The 15,282-nt window shown below is 34.6% G+C and overlaps 1 protein-coding gene across 35 annotated transcripts in view; it reads right to left on the reverse strand.

The window, feature by feature from the left end:
- The window catches only part of LOC124641568 (microtubule-actin cross-linking factor 1), a 319,179-nt gene that overhangs the window by 19,055 nt on the left and 284,842 nt on the right, over positions 1–15,282 (reverse strand). For 24 of the 35 annotated variants that reach the window (XM_047179691.1, XM_047179684.1, XM_047179704.1 and 21 more), the window contains 20 exons: positions 14,848–15,079; positions 14,245–14,433; positions 13,656–13,810; positions 12,921–12,932; positions 11,699–11,924; positions 11,130–11,262; positions 9,846–9,969; positions 8,645–8,765; positions 7,896–8,053; positions 7,283–7,434; positions 6,589–6,829; positions 6,108–6,203; positions 5,531–5,713; positions 4,699–4,858; positions 4,032–4,109; positions 3,573–3,692; positions 2,906–3,178; positions 1,459–1,582; positions 858–985; positions 397–473 (listed from right to left, as the gene is read on the reverse strand). In XM_047179691.1, coding sequence (XP_047035647.1) covers positions 397–473; positions 858–985; positions 1,459–1,582; positions 2,906–3,178; positions 3,573–3,692; positions 4,032–4,109; positions 4,699–4,858; positions 5,531–5,713; positions 6,108–6,203; positions 6,589–6,829; positions 7,283–7,434; positions 7,896–8,053; positions 8,645–8,765; positions 9,846–9,969; positions 11,130–11,262; positions 11,699–11,924; positions 12,921–12,932; positions 13,656–13,810; positions 14,245–14,433; positions 14,848–15,079 — 2,982 coding nt within the window. The remainder of the gene's footprint in view (positions 1–396; positions 474–857; positions 986–1,458; positions 1,583–2,905; positions 3,179–3,572; positions 3,693–4,031; positions 4,110–4,698; positions 4,859–5,530; positions 5,714–6,107; positions 6,204–6,588; positions 6,830–7,282; positions 7,435–7,895; positions 8,054–8,644; positions 8,766–9,845; positions 9,970–11,129; positions 11,263–11,698; positions 11,925–12,920; positions 12,933–13,655; positions 13,811–14,244; positions 14,434–14,847; positions 15,080–15,282) is intronic. The other 11 variants (XM_047179706.1, XM_047179686.1, XM_047179674.1 and 8 more) reach the window with 3 other exon arrangements.

Genomic DNA, 15,282 nt, shown 5'->3' on the forward strand with positions numbered 1-15,282 from the left:
AAACTGTAACAGAGTTACTATAAACACTTAAACATCTGTTGAAAAGTTGTCTAAAAAAATGTGGCTGCAAAACGACATAATTTTAACGTCATAATCTGTCATTTTTTTAGACAAGTGTTCAAAAGAAGTTTAAAAGTTTTTGTGGTACGACGCCGGTTACTTTCTGTACCAAATGTGGATAACAATATCTGACAGAAATTATTAGCAGAATTTATCTGGCAGATACCATTACAATCAGATAACTAACTGACACTTTATCAGTAACCAGTGAAACCGGGCCTTCAGATTTTTTTGCAAATTAAAAGAAAAGGCTAAGAAATGATTTACAGGGACAACACAAAAGTGGGAATGACAACAAAACGGATAAAAATAGTTTGTATATAAATTGTTACGTACCCAGGTGCTCCCTTAGTGGCGGTCTTGGCGGAAACCTTCCTTGGTGTGCTCTCCCGACCTTGGCTTTGACTCTTGACCTGGAAAGATAGTTTTTTTAAGAACCCACGGATTTAAAGTTCTGAATTCCTGTAAATATTGCTGCATTGAGGTCAGGTCAGTGACTGCCTTCACTCCATGTAAAACACTGGTGCTCAACTGCCTTTGGTGAGACTGGAAGCCGACCCCAACATGGCTTTTGAAAAGGCTCGGCAGATGATATTAATATAATACAAGTATTCTCCATTAGTTTACATCTACATTACTTTTTATTATTTCTTGGAAAGTAATAATAATTTAATTAATTAAAGCAAGTAATGCAAACATAATCTATTGAGAACATATGTATTTAGAAATGGCAATATTTTCATTTGTTTTTAGGTAAAGAAGTTCTATATTTTACTTAAAAACTCCTGTCATCATACCTGGTAAGCCTTGCAGACTCGGTCTACCTCGTTCTGTCTCTTCTGTGTATGCTCCATCAGTTCCTTGTGGTCCTCAATGAGACCTTCGAGTAGCTCAATCGATTCCGGTAACGGTTCCGATTCGAGTGCTAAATGTATTGAGAAATAATCGATTAATTTTTATTTCAATGTAAAGTCGAAGAAAGAATTATAAAACTTGTACTTCTGGTATCGATAAAATTAAATCAAGGTCTTGCAAAAATGATTGATTATATTATTATCCTGCACTTAATCAGCTGAATACATTCATTTACCAACAATGGACAACTTGATACTAAGACTGATTTTAGTCTAATATGACATAACAATACATTTTATCACAATAAAGGTAAAGTTAACAATTATTTAACGCCATTGTGCCTATATTTCCCAACGTACATGTATAATTCTATTACCCAACTTCCAAAAAAAGAAGGACGTTCTCAATACGAACACGTATATATTTTTTACATTTTTTTTTTATAAATATGTTTTATAGGAGGCATCTCTATTGCTTTCTATCATACTCACACCCTGATACCCATACTATCAAAGTTTAAATAAATAATCTACTTGTACTTACATAGCAGTGTGTTCTCCAACCCGATGAGCCATTGCAGCAGTTCTTCGAGCACCAGGTCCAAGTCCTTCAGGCTCTGCATGTGCGTCTCCAACTTGCTGCCACGCTGCATCGCCCATTGCCATACCTGGGACAATGATATTTAGATATAGTACAAGGTAAGCAATAGCACAATGATATGCGTAAGATACAGGGTAAAGTATCAAGATTTTTGGACGGGAATATAGTGTAGTGCTTTTGGATATAAATAAAATATCCAAAAGCACTACACACAAAGCACACACACGAAAAATCTACTTGTGGACGGTCTGTTTTGGATTGATAAATATGTGTTGTGATGTGTTGAAGGTATGCAATAAGTGAAATGATTATTTCTTAAGATTATTTAAAAGTAGACACACGTTTATTTATTTATCTTTATAAGCACACCAACGGTGAAAATCTAAAAAAAAAAAATAATAACAAATGGTGGTTTCATAAATGGCAATCTTAAGACTGATTTAAATTAAGTATTCTTATTTGATTCAGAAACTGATTCGAGGTTCCACATATAGCCATTTTAAAGCCATTAACATATTCATAAAACATTTTTTTAATATAGAAGAAATGAATATAAATGAATACCTGTCCCGGAGTAACTTTCCTAAATATCTGTATCACAGGCAACATGGTTGCCACTAAATGTCTCTTATCCTTACTCATAACAATCACAAACCACTCAAGTGTATAAAAACCAAAATTCTTTCAAAAAAATCGCAAAAACGCTACAAATTTTCACACTTTAAACGCAAAAACATTGCAAGGACATTATGTAACTGATTAAAAGTATAATAATTTGCGTGTTTTATTAAAAAAATATTTTTTAATCATGTTTATCGATTTTATTTGATAAGGTTATTGATTATTTTGGTTAACGCTACTTGTTTTTAAAAGGTGCAATCTGATTGGTGCAATGTCATATGTGGGAAAAGATATGCTATCTTTGCATATCTATAATTTGGCTTATTTTGCTTATCTTTTAGACATGTGGGCATTTCCTGTGTTCTTATTAGTGTTCATTTCCATGTTTTATAACTATGATGATACATCGATTACCATCACATAAAAATACAATTATCTCTGTATTTTTGATTGATAGATTTATAGTTTATAGCTGAACAAAATAGGTAAGGCTGAATTTCAGATTGATACTCATATAGTAAAAATTAAATTAAATCCTATTTTTTGTGTTAATCAAGTTTTTTGTGTTAGGCCTACTTTGCGTGGTAACTGGGTTGAGGATGTCAGATAGGCAGTCGCTCCATGTAAAACACTTGTATAAATACACATCTGCATCCGTTTAGACTGGAAGCCAACTCCAATATAATTGGGAAAAGGTCCAACAGATGAAATGCAACACCACACAAGAAAAAAAGATTTTTATATAAAGTAAAATAAAAAAAAATCTTACCTCATCCCACCGACTCTGAATAATAGTAATCCAGTGTTTGATCACAGTAACAGCATCTGGGTGTGCCTTACTCAAGATAGAGTGAGCAAGAGTGATAGTATCATCCTTGTCTCTCTGCTTTTCGTTAAGTTCGCGAACGAATCGTTCGTGTTCGCGGATCTGTTGTTGGGTTTCCTGGTCGCCTTCGGGTAGCTGGCCGGAGAATCGAAGCTTGGTTTCGGCGTCGGAGAGCCATTCGAGAAGCATGTTCACTGAACGGTGAAGTTTTTCGGCCTGGATGAAAAAGAGGGGGTTAGAATGTGGTGGGGAGTTTTAGGGTGAAATAATTGTACATACCTCCTAAAACTGGCTTTAGATTTTATTGGCTTTTATTGTGAAAATTCACAGATTAATTTGTACTTTGAAAATCTAACTTAGCCATTACCTTCTTTAATTCAATGAGAAATGCATGTAAAAAAAATATTTTGAGAGACTAGAAACAATTTCATCTGGGTTTTATCTGAATTATAATTGACGCAAAATTAATAATACTAATGAGGTCACTTTGGTTCCCCAGCATTTTACAAATCACAACCTAAAATTCTTATTTTAATAGGTTTCTCAGTTTAGAACTCTCTTAGTTAAGAAACCCGATAAATAGATTAAACATTTATATAATTATTCTTACCTCTTTAAGCGCAGTCTCAAGCTTATGAGCCTTCTTCTCGCTGAGAGACTGAACAGCCTCCCAAGCGGTCTTCAGCTCACTGCACTGTTGCCGAATACTTGCTGCGTCTTCACGAGGCACCTGTGGGGGAATATCAACCTTAATGTTATATCTATAGAGTTTAATATTGATTGGAGGACATTAGATAAACAAATGATATCACGTGTTTATAATGGAATGTCAACCTTATTGTTATAAGTCTAGAGTTGAAATTTGACCTATATCATGTTCCTTTTAATAAATACTGCACTCCATACGTCGCGTTTTGTAATGTCAAGAAGTGCGAATATCAGTATGGAGCTTAGAAATAGAATGAATTTAAAGAAAGCTTAAAATTGTTTGAATTTTCTTTTGTTTGATAGATAAAGATAATAAACCTGATGTGTATAGTGCTAAGGTATAAAATTATTGAATACGTACCGTTGCTTCTAGATCTTTACCGGTCTTCATGACGGAATGCATTTGTTGTTCGCGTGAGTGAAGATCCTCCTCGAATTGCTGTAAAACAAATATTTATTTAGTATATGTATGGTTTTCATAATTTATTTCTTCAAAAAAACCTGCAAATCGGATACTTGTATGTAAATTTTGAAATTAAGGCAACAAAAACATGTTCTTGGTATAAAAATGCATTGTTCAGCCACTCCAGTTCATCAACATACTTCAGTCTGTCGAGAAAACTCGCTAGAGCTTATGTAAAGTAGACTCTAGGCCATTAGAATAAGACCTAATTTCCTACCTCATATCCTTTACCAACCAGTGAAGATGACCCAAAAGTGTTCAGTGCAAAAAAGACCTAAAAGTTACAGTAAGGTCTAATTTCCTACCTTATGCTGTTCAATAAGAGCCATCACGGTATCTAGATCACCATGAACTGGTGAGTCATGACCCAGTTCCTTCTGTTGTTTCTTCAACCAGTCCAGCGGAGCATACATGGCGTCCAAAGTAGACTTAATGGCTATCATAATAAGAGCTAATTTCCTACCGAATATCCTTTAACAGCCCGTGAAGATGACACGAAACTTGAGACGAACTGTTCGGTGTAAAATAGACCTTATATCAATAAGAATAGGGTTTAATTTCCTACCTTATGCTGCTCAATAAGTGCCATTACTGTATCCAGATCACCATGTACAGGTGAATCCTGACCCAGTTCTTTCTGTTGTTTCTTCAACCAGTCCAGCAGAGCCGACATGGCGTCTTTGAACTGTCCTGAGTAGAGTAACGCTTCTTCTAGCTTGCGTTGTCTGTGAGAGAAGAAAGAGGTATTTGTATTATTTTTGAAGATACTGAATTATTATTAGTTTTTTTTCTGAAGTATAAATTATGCTTTAAAAGTCGATAGTTTTGCATAAGATGTGTCACAAAAGTATTTTTTTCATATACAAACTTTTTTTATTGCGAGGTGTATTTTTTTGACAAAGTAGGTAAATGTGTACTTGTTTTTACTACGTAAGAAGTAAGGCACATTGATACCCAAACTATAGATAAATTCGTGGACATCGCCCACCTCTAGAGCCTTATCTACTCCTAGTAACATCATTTTGGCTGTTACAGTACCTCAATGCATACGTACTTAATAATTAGTGGAAAAACAGATCTAATTCTCTTTAAAATAAGACACTTGAGCACCTTCAAAATCTTTTACCTGATATGAAAAAAATTACCTTATTTCTATAGAGATAAGACTCTTTATCGAACGTACCTGTCAACAGCCTTCGAGCAGACAGTAGTCCTTAGGTGCCTTATCCTTCAATTGTTTACCGGGAAAGCTACTAAAGCTTTCTAAAATCGACCTTATTTCTATAGAGCTAAGACTTATAATCGAACAAACCTGTTAACAACCTTGGAGCAGACGGTTGTGCACATCTAAAAATCAACCTTATTTCTATAGGAATAAGACTCATTTTCGAACATACCTGTCAACAGCCTTGGAGCAGACAGTAGTCCACTTGGTCTTCATATCAGACATCATGGTCTTCAGAGTATTCTCGTCGCCCTTAGGAGCTTTGTCCTTCAGCTGTTTACCAGTCTTCATTGTCTGGTCGTAGACTGGCTGTTTGGCGGCTAGAGCCTTTTGGAACTCGCGGTGTTTTGTTAACCTATGGGGAAAATTATAATAATTTGTTTTTTAAAGGGCTTGCAAAAAATAAGGTTTTAAAAAGGTAAATGTAAAGGTATTTCTTTTTGGAAGGTGTTAATCATTTTTAAAGGAGACATCTAAAGTTTGGGATGCTGTTCTCACTGAAATCTTTGATCGTACAAAGCTTGGGGTTAAATTACATATTCTTGTGCAAAGATTTTTAGTTACAGTTCGACTTAGACACATAAATGACTTTTTACTCGTCGTTTAAGTAATAAAATAGGACTTCCTTTTAGGTTATTCGCAACTTTTACCCTCCAATTTCACCAAATTTTTAAGTCAGTACTGAAAATGCACAATCTTTAGACAAAATAAATTATCTTTATTTTTGATAAAGGAAGTCTAGATATTACCTCTGTTTGATCTTCTCCGGGTCGTTGACAGTGGCCTCAGCATTGAACGTATCCAGTTGTTGTTCTGTGTCGTTCAACCAGTTCATAAGGTTGTGCCTAATGGAAGAAACACAAATTTATTAACAAAATGCACTATTAAGTATATAATGTTAAATAAAAAGTCGTGATTTTTAGTGTATTTTAGATTTGAGGAACTAAAATAATAAAATTTGTTGCATGCACTTAAAAATTATAATCAATTTGCAGATCCCGACTTCCGATGATCTATACTATCTATACCTGCTAATACATAAAGAGGAAAGGTTTGATTCTATGTAAAGAAACTAAAAAAAACGAAACTAGTTATTAGGGTAAAAGTTTTACAAACAAAAAATAACTGCGTCAAATTTTTTACTACAGAACTTTGACAGTACTTTTTTTCTTTTTCCTAAAAAACACAAATTGCCTAGAAAAATATTTTTTTTCTGCTCTCTCTACTCACCACATATCATTATACTCCTTAGCTTCCTTAAACCCATGATCCAAAGCCCTGGTTCTCTCCGCGGCTTTAGACACGACTCTCTCCCAGCGATGCTGTACGGAAACCAGCAAGTTCTTGATCAGTATGACATCTTGCTTCTGACTGAAGTACTTGAGATGAGTTCCCTTCTTGTCGAGGTGTAGCATGGTCTCGCGGTGGGTAGCTACTTCCTTTTGGAAGGATTTGTGCTCTTCGATTTGGGCTGTGGGGAGAAAGAAGATTTAGTTTGTCGCAGTGGTTACAACTATTGATAGAAAGTAAAGTTTGTTCAAATGAACTTTTAATTTATTTATTTAACAGAGTGTTTAACTGGTGGCAAAAGTATTTTCCATATGAAAGAATAATTTTAATGATTACGGAATAACTGCATTTTTCTTCTATTTAAAACATCTCTCTCTCTCTCTTCATTTTGTCTCGTGATGTTTAAATACGATGTCGGTACATTGGTAAAGTCAAGTATTATGAGGCTAAGCAATTCCATATAGACAACCTAGTTATTTTTTCAATTCAAGAATTCTAGCTTTATAGTCCATGTGAAAAAATACCCTATTTCAGAGGAAAGAGGAAAGTCCACAAAAAATTGCTCAAATGCTGGGAAAAATGATCTAAAAGTTTTTTCATTTGATATATGAACAATATAACACTAAATACTTACTAAGCAGCGTCTCCATGACTCTAGACACGGGTTTGGCAGATGTCAAAGTCTTCTCAGCGCTGGTGAGCCAGTCCACGAAGGCTTGCAGCGCGTCGTGGAACTCTGTCGCTTCCTTCAGAGCTATCTCTAGCTTTATCTTCTTGTCTGACGCCCTGGGGAGAGAGGTGAAGATTTATTAATTACTTATGGTGATTTTTTTAAAGGCAAGTACTTTGGAAAGAGGGAAAATATGAAAATAAAGTTACACGTGAGGATAATGAAGATTTGTTGGTTAAAAGTAGATGGACACATCTGCATACTTGTGTCGGAATTAAATTGAAACTGCTATTGAGAGTTTTGCGAGACCTAAACTGATTTTAGAATGGCGCTATGAAAAACATTTTATTTAGAATGAAAATAGCTCTAAGACTATAATTTGGAATTTATATGGATAACGACTTTATCTTTTTAATGCATTACGACTTTCCAACGCAAATATCTTTAGTTTCCTTTTCTGATTTTTCCACTGTTTTTTTTAGATAACTATCAGCTAAGATAGATTTTCATGACTTTATAGACTTATTCTAGAAAGTAGACAATACTTTCATAAATACTTTTAAAAGTGTATCCTTACCTAGCAGTAACATTATCCCATCGTGACTTCAAGTTCTTGAGGTTATGATGCAGCTGCGAGGTGGGGTTGGGGCGCTCCTGCTTCTTGAGGTACTCCTGTCCTTGCTGCAGGACTGCCTCCACCTTCGGGCGGTTCGCTTCGATCTCGTTGTATACCTCCTGTGATGGTAGAAGAATTGTTTAGTAAGTTTTATAGTTTATTGTAGGTATTTTTTAAATTAAGAGAACTGGAGAAGTTTTATTTATTTATTTATCACAAAATACAACTATCATTACAGGAGAACCTAATGCAATAGTGTATTGACAATTTTACAGATACTAAACTACTCTACACACTTAAAATTAAACATTAATTACATTAAAGCACTTATATTAGTGCAGGTTGTTTTAAAACTCATGTTGAGTGTGTGTGTCTATATTTTAAGGGTCGTCGAATTTTGGATATTTAAAAGTATGTGATACTACACTAATATTATAAAAGCTAAAGTTAAGTGTGTGTATATTTATCACTTCTTCAAGCCCCAAAGACAGAATGGATTTCGAAGAAACTTAGTAGTAATAAAGAATATACACCTGCTATTATTATCAATTCGGCGGTATTACACATATTGGTATGTACGAGTATATCCCGATTATATCAACTTCATATTAGAATGACTCGATTCACAACCTCCAATAAACCTGCTCAATTACGGATAGGGATGTATATAAACATTTTTAATCGATATTTAAACAAAACAGTGATCTTACCATGAACCGCTCGAGTTGTTCAGAGGCAGTCTCGGGCAGGCCGCCGACGGGCTTAGAAGCGGCGATCACGCTGTCCACTTCAGATAACCAGCTAAGCAGGTCTCCGATTTCCGCGTTGAAGCTAGGGGGAATAATGTATTGTTACGGCAGTTCATTTAGAGAAAATATTGACTTTAAATTGTATTAGTTTTTGAATGTTTTCGATGATAAAAAATATACGTGGTCAATTTCGATTTCCTTGGAAAGACGGTTTTGTTTATTTTTGTTCTTATTGATACATTATGTATCTCCAGTACGTAACAGGCTCCTTTTTTGGGAGTGATTACATAATTAGGAATAAATAATAATTTATAGTTATCTAATTAAGTTACACTTGTGGTTCATTATTTTATTATCATGAAAATGATGTTACTTTTAAGTTACCTACGCAAAAAGTCAGACATTGTTATTTGATTCATAAAAAAAATATTATTCAACCACTAATTCTAAACACAAAACAATCCTACCGTGGATTATAATTTGCGAAATGTTATTATTTATTGTGTCAAATGTTATAATAAAATACCAGACAACATTCTGGAATTGAATGACTTGCGGTTTAAAACTCATATAAAAGCCACACTTTGTAAGCAAGCATATTATAAATTAGAAGATTACATTCAAGATAAAAATGCTTGGAAACATGCTGGTCCTGCTCCATAGGACATACTGACAATATCTAATTAATTAACAAATTAAAACTACACCAGCAAATAAAATTGTATTCATCTTTTGATTATTAAAATTTGTTTGTAACTTTGTACCAAAATATAAACCAATTTGTAAATGTGAACACCATGTAGCATTTTAATTGTCACTTTATCCTCATTTGTCTTTGCGATTCTACATGATCTTCGCATGCTTTTACTGTATGTATCAATACATACAAACTGTAATACTATATTATTTTTAAAAAGAGTAACCATGGAGTTTCTTGCCCGTTCTTCTCCATAGGAAGCTACTTTTGGAATGGGCAACTAGAATCAAACTTAGTTATAATTTTGACGTTCATAAGTGCTTGTAAAGGCCTAAATGAAATAAATGATTTGACTTTGACTTTGCGAAGAAAAAACTCGCATTTTCCATTGCCTCAACTTCAAGATCCAACCTAAAACAATATCTAGATCTAACACAATAAAATGCATTTTCAAACAGCACTCACCTCTGAGCCTCTCTAAGCGCATCTTCAAGCTCAGTCTGCCTATCTCTGGCCTTCTGTTGTAATTCGCGCCATTTTCTGTTGAGTGTTGCAAGCTTCTCAGCGGTCTCGCCAGCCTCGTCCGTACCTATTGTTTGTGGTAGAATTAGAGCATGCGATTTGGTTGTTTTTGAAAAAATAATGGGTGTTTTGAATTCTTATTTTCGAAATTGCAAGTGAATTTTTAACTACATACAATTTATACATGTTTCTGAATGAGATAAAACAAGATTGATGATTTTGGTAGTATTTTTAGTATCAAATCCTTGATACTATATAAATAGGACGGCTAGGTTTTGTATGTAATATTTTGAATCCATGCAATTTATTCAGAGTCAAAGAGATTTCATAAATTACTTTGATTTATAAAACTCGCTCGGGTAACTGGGTTGAGGAGGTCAGATAGGCAGTCGCTTCTTGTAAAGCACTGGTACTCAGCTGAATCCGGTTAGACTGGAAGCCGACCCCAACATAGTTTGGGAAAAGGCTCGGAGGATGACTTTGATTTATAAAAGTAACATGCTTCTGACAAAGAGTATAATGGATGATTATTTTTATTCAATCTAGTTTTATTATTAATACTTAGTTAATAACACAGTTGACGTTCACATTTAAAGCTTAAAGCATTAGTGCTTTTTGCACGATTTTGGTTCATTATATAGAAATGTAAATGTTTTTGTATTAGTTAAGAAAAATCAATTAACTTTGATAAAAACATTCTATTTATAATTAACTAGGACTTGATGCTGTTAGTTATCTGTGACTAGGGGTAGTTATATTTTTATCGACATTTAGGAATTATTTAATTGTTAAATGTTAAACTCATTGAAAAAATATTTCTTAAGGTTCAATTCAGTACTGTTAAAATATTCAAATGTTACAATTATTATTGGACTTTTACATGCGATTCATAAATCATAGGCGATAGTCAGGATACATTACAAAAAAACACAAAAGTAAAAGTTTACCATTGCGACATCTTTAGTTTTTTACCACGGCCCTGGTACACTATTAAAGGATCCAAAAGGAACATGATGTTTTAGTCTGTAAGAGTCTGACACTACCTCACGCTGCACTCACAGCGGAAAGCGCCATTTTATGAATTATCCACCATAAACGTGTTTAAAAATAATACTTCCTATGACTGACATATCATAAAAAAAAACTACAGATTATCCTGACTAACACCTTAAAATGGACATAAAAAATGGACAGTTAAACAACAAAAGCGTAAGCGCCGGCACATACCCGTACCCTGCTGCACGATCTGTGCGCCGGCGTCGTTCAGCGTGTCCACGCTCGCTTGGTGGGCCGCGATGTCGTTTACTAGCACTTTGAGTTTGGCTAGCTCCACTTCGAGGATTTGTGGGTCGCCGGCAACCTGGTGGAAAAAGTGTCTTGGATGAATAAGACGGTAAAATAAGTAGTAAATTAAGGGTATCTTTTGTGCTTAGATGGTTTTTAGACTTTAATAATTAGAAGGGAAGTTACAATGATCTGCTTATACAAGTGTCCAAGTTTAAAGAGGCAGATTTTGATTGACTTAAAAAGTATTTTATTGATACTTATATTAATCTACACCAATATTTTTTTTTTGTTTGAAAGAGCAAAATATAGAAACTGCAGATCCAATTTGAAAAAGATCTTTCATAGCTAGGAAGACTATTTATCGAACTATCCCTATATAGCTACTATATCTATAGGCTATTTTTTATTATCCAAGTGCGCCAAGTACTTCCCACAGGACACGGTGGAAACCACTAACAAAAGTTATATACTAACTACATTTTAAACCTTGATTTGCACAATTTACATACCGGTTTCAAAGTATCCAACGTAGCCGAAGTATTCTCAATCCAGGACAACAACTCTTGCAAGGCATGTTGTAACTGCCCAAGTCTCAGTAAGGCTCGTTCTAACTGCTGCTGCCTCTCCACCATGCCTCGGAGCAAGGCCGACCAGCGAGAGTTGACCTCGGTTAGAGGCGCCTTGATCGCGGCGGCTTGTTCGGAAGATGTTCGTTCAGTGAGCTCTTGTGCTTGCCTGTGGTGAGGGTAGGTTTAGTAATGGGTTGGTTGTGGGGTGAATCAATAGTGGCATTTGGAGACTTTTGGAGTTTTTTGTAGGTTTTACAAAAGTTGAAGGATGATATTGCTGCGTATAAGATAGTTTTTTCTATCAATTATAGTGTGAATCTTGAATTGCTCAATAATTATTATAAGAATGAAAATTGCTCACGTTGTGACAAACGTATGACCCATTTATGTATTAATGATGTTAGTGTTATTTACTAACAACACTAAACCATTGCTTATTTTGATATTTTAACAATTCATTATAAAAACTTGTTTTAAGAAAACTGACATGTATGTTGTCGGTGAAGTTGGACCTTAACAAAATATCTAAAGTAAATCTGGTACTGTAAATTATTACTTAATTCTTTTTTTCGGAATTTTACGTATGTATATTATGGAGTTTTTAAAGCCACTATTGATTCTATAAAATAACATAAAAAAATCCACATTGCATACAAAACAGACAGCTGGAAAATTTTAGTAACGAAAGAGACAGGACAACACACTCTTCTAGAAGACATGTAGACAGACAAACAGACAAACAAGAAGAATATGAAGTTGCTTCTGTTGTAACAAATTATATGGTGTATGCAAAATACATATGCAACGTGTATTAATTTTGCCCCTTTTAGCCTAAGATATATACATAAAAAGAAACTTTGCTTTTGCCAAAATAATTTACATGAATATTAAGATATATAAAAAATATTATTTAAAGTTTTATCCATCATCATTAATATTATTTTTTTGGATATTGCAGCATGCTTAAATGAGATTATTATTATTAAATTAGGCTTCAGGACAATCTCATTAAAGTTAATACAACTTTCTAAAAAGCTTCTTTCACACTTTTAACAAAAAATAAATATATAAAAGCAGTACAGACACACGACAAACGAAGGGACTAAACTACGTTGCAGGATACAAAACAGAAGCGCACACAAGATTAATCGTTATTTCTTGCCTCATAAGACTCCTTTTTCAATGTCGGGTCAATCCGGGGAACGCATAGAAAAATTATCACGATTAGTATTATTGGAAAATATACGCTAGGGTGTAGTGTGGTAAGGTAATAAGTGGGGATGAAAATTTACTTTCTATTAGGTAGTTGATGTTCTACTAAGAAAGCTTGGGGTATCTTTGAAAAGGGTGCTAAACGGTGATTTAGATAGATAAGATAAAAAGTGTGGGGTGGAAAAACTAAAACTATTCTAAGTTTTGTGTTTCTATTTACTTTAGATTTAAGAAGATGATTGAGTTCTGATGTTATTATAACAAAATGTGACAAAATAGAGTATAAGGATGACATTTATGAAAAAGAAACTAGAGGAGGTAAAGTATAGTTATGTCACTAAGACCATCACCAATTTAAAGAGAAAAAGAAATTAAAAAATTGAAACAATCCCTATTTTGACATCTTCAAGCGGTCATCTTGAAACAATGCTTGTGAAAATCATTTCATTCACTTATAATGCTTTATTATGTTTTTTTTTCTTTCCTGAACCCTGAACAATCATGCAAACCTCAAAATTAACACAACCCAAAAATAATGAAATTTTCAAACCCAGTTCCAAATAGTGAAGTCCCATTTCAATAAACAAAATTTCGTTGGAAACCAATTATTCTTTTCAAAATTACATTCTTTTGAAAATTCCTAAGGTTTATTAATCGATAAGTAAAGTACTTGATATGGCCGTACCTATTAAGTGCCTCAACCTTCACCATATGAGGGTCGACTTCCTGCTTGAAGGAGGCTAGTTGTGCGATCTGACGCTTGACGGCATCGATGTCTGAGCCGAGGGGTCCCATGCGGGAGAACTTGTCTTCCGCAGAGTCGAGGAACTCTTGGAGATTCTGTGGGGGAAAATTAGGGTAAGTAATGGGTAGATATTCTTTACTATGTACACCAATTTACATTACAGTAATATTAAAAAGTTTTGGTTAGGCAGTCTTAACTGTAAAAGCGATCTCTCACAGACCACCTCACAAAAGCAATATTCAAATGATATTGGTTGGAAAGGTTCTATATATCGAATTTAGGTTCGAAGACCAGTTTGAATCTTTTAAAATATATTTCACAAATGTTTTTAACATATTTGAGCAAAAGTTGTGCCTTCTCTCTATAAACCTTTACCTATTTTAAAATAAGCACATTTTTTTTATAATCACTTTCAAATTTGGAAAAAAGCTACCTAAATATCACCATACTAATCGATATTTAAAGATTCATTGACAGGCGTTAAACACATCGCTCGATATATTTTCTTACAGCCACTATTTTTACAAACCTGTAGCGTATCATGGAACTCCATAGCCTTCTCCATAGCATCGATAAGGTTCTCCTCCCTCCTCGCATACAGCGCGGTGATGTTATCCCACGCGCTGTCCAGGTCTTCCATATGTTTCTTCACTTCTGGCTTGTCCGGTTCTCCGCAGAGAGACATGAGAGTTGATCCGGTCTTGCGGACTTTCTCAACCTGGGGGGGTAAGAGAATATTGAGTGAGGAAATATTGGCAGATCTGATATGGGAAGCTGCTTTTTTTGAAGTCGGTTGAAAAGGGTAGATATGATTTGAATTTTCTGTTTTTGATGTTTGAAGTTAACTGACCATGAGCTAGGAGAGGGTGCATAGTTGCTTAAATTGTAATAAAAACTTTGAACTAACTAACTTTTTCATGTTAGGGATACTATTATATTTTAATAAACAACTATGATGTATTTGATGATGAGAAATAAATAATAACTGATTGATTGATTAGATAGGATCTCAGAAGGACAACCTTTCTCTAAAGGTACTAAGAATAAGTTCAAATTGGTCACAGTCTTGTCATTTGATAAAGCTTTCTAAAAATCATTTAAATTAATGAATAAGTGAAAAAAACAAACATACCTCAGGCTTAGTATGATCAATTTCGTGCCTAATCTCCTGCAAGGCAACTTGCTGCGCCTGAATAGCCCGCGGCTGCGCGGCGGGCGGCGCTTGCGCACACAGCGTGTCTTCCAGCTCGCCGAGCTGCGCCATGACGGCGTGTAGAGCCGCCCAGAAGCGACGGGACACCTCTAGTGTGGCGTCTAACGAGTTGCCTCGTTCCGAACTGGCTTTTTGTACGTCGCCCCATAGTCTGAGTGGGAGAGTTAGTCGTTTAGGTGTTTGTATTAAAAATTATAGTAATTTTTTAATACATTTCTATTTTGAAGACTATGATAATGCTATTTTGATTCTTGATTGAGTTAATAACGGGTTTGAAGAGAGCACCACTGGGCATTATTATTTATACCCGTACGTTTGGGCACATGTACAAAATCAGCTAAAAATTAAAGATAG

The sequence above is a fragment of the Helicoverpa zea genome, chromosome 22 (genome assembly GCF_022581195.2).
Source record: "Helicoverpa zea isolate HzStark_Cry1AcR chromosome 22, ilHelZeax1.1, whole genome shotgun sequence".
In the NCBI taxonomy this organism is placed as follows: Eukaryota; Metazoa; Arthropoda; class Insecta; order Lepidoptera; family Noctuidae; genus Helicoverpa; species Helicoverpa zea.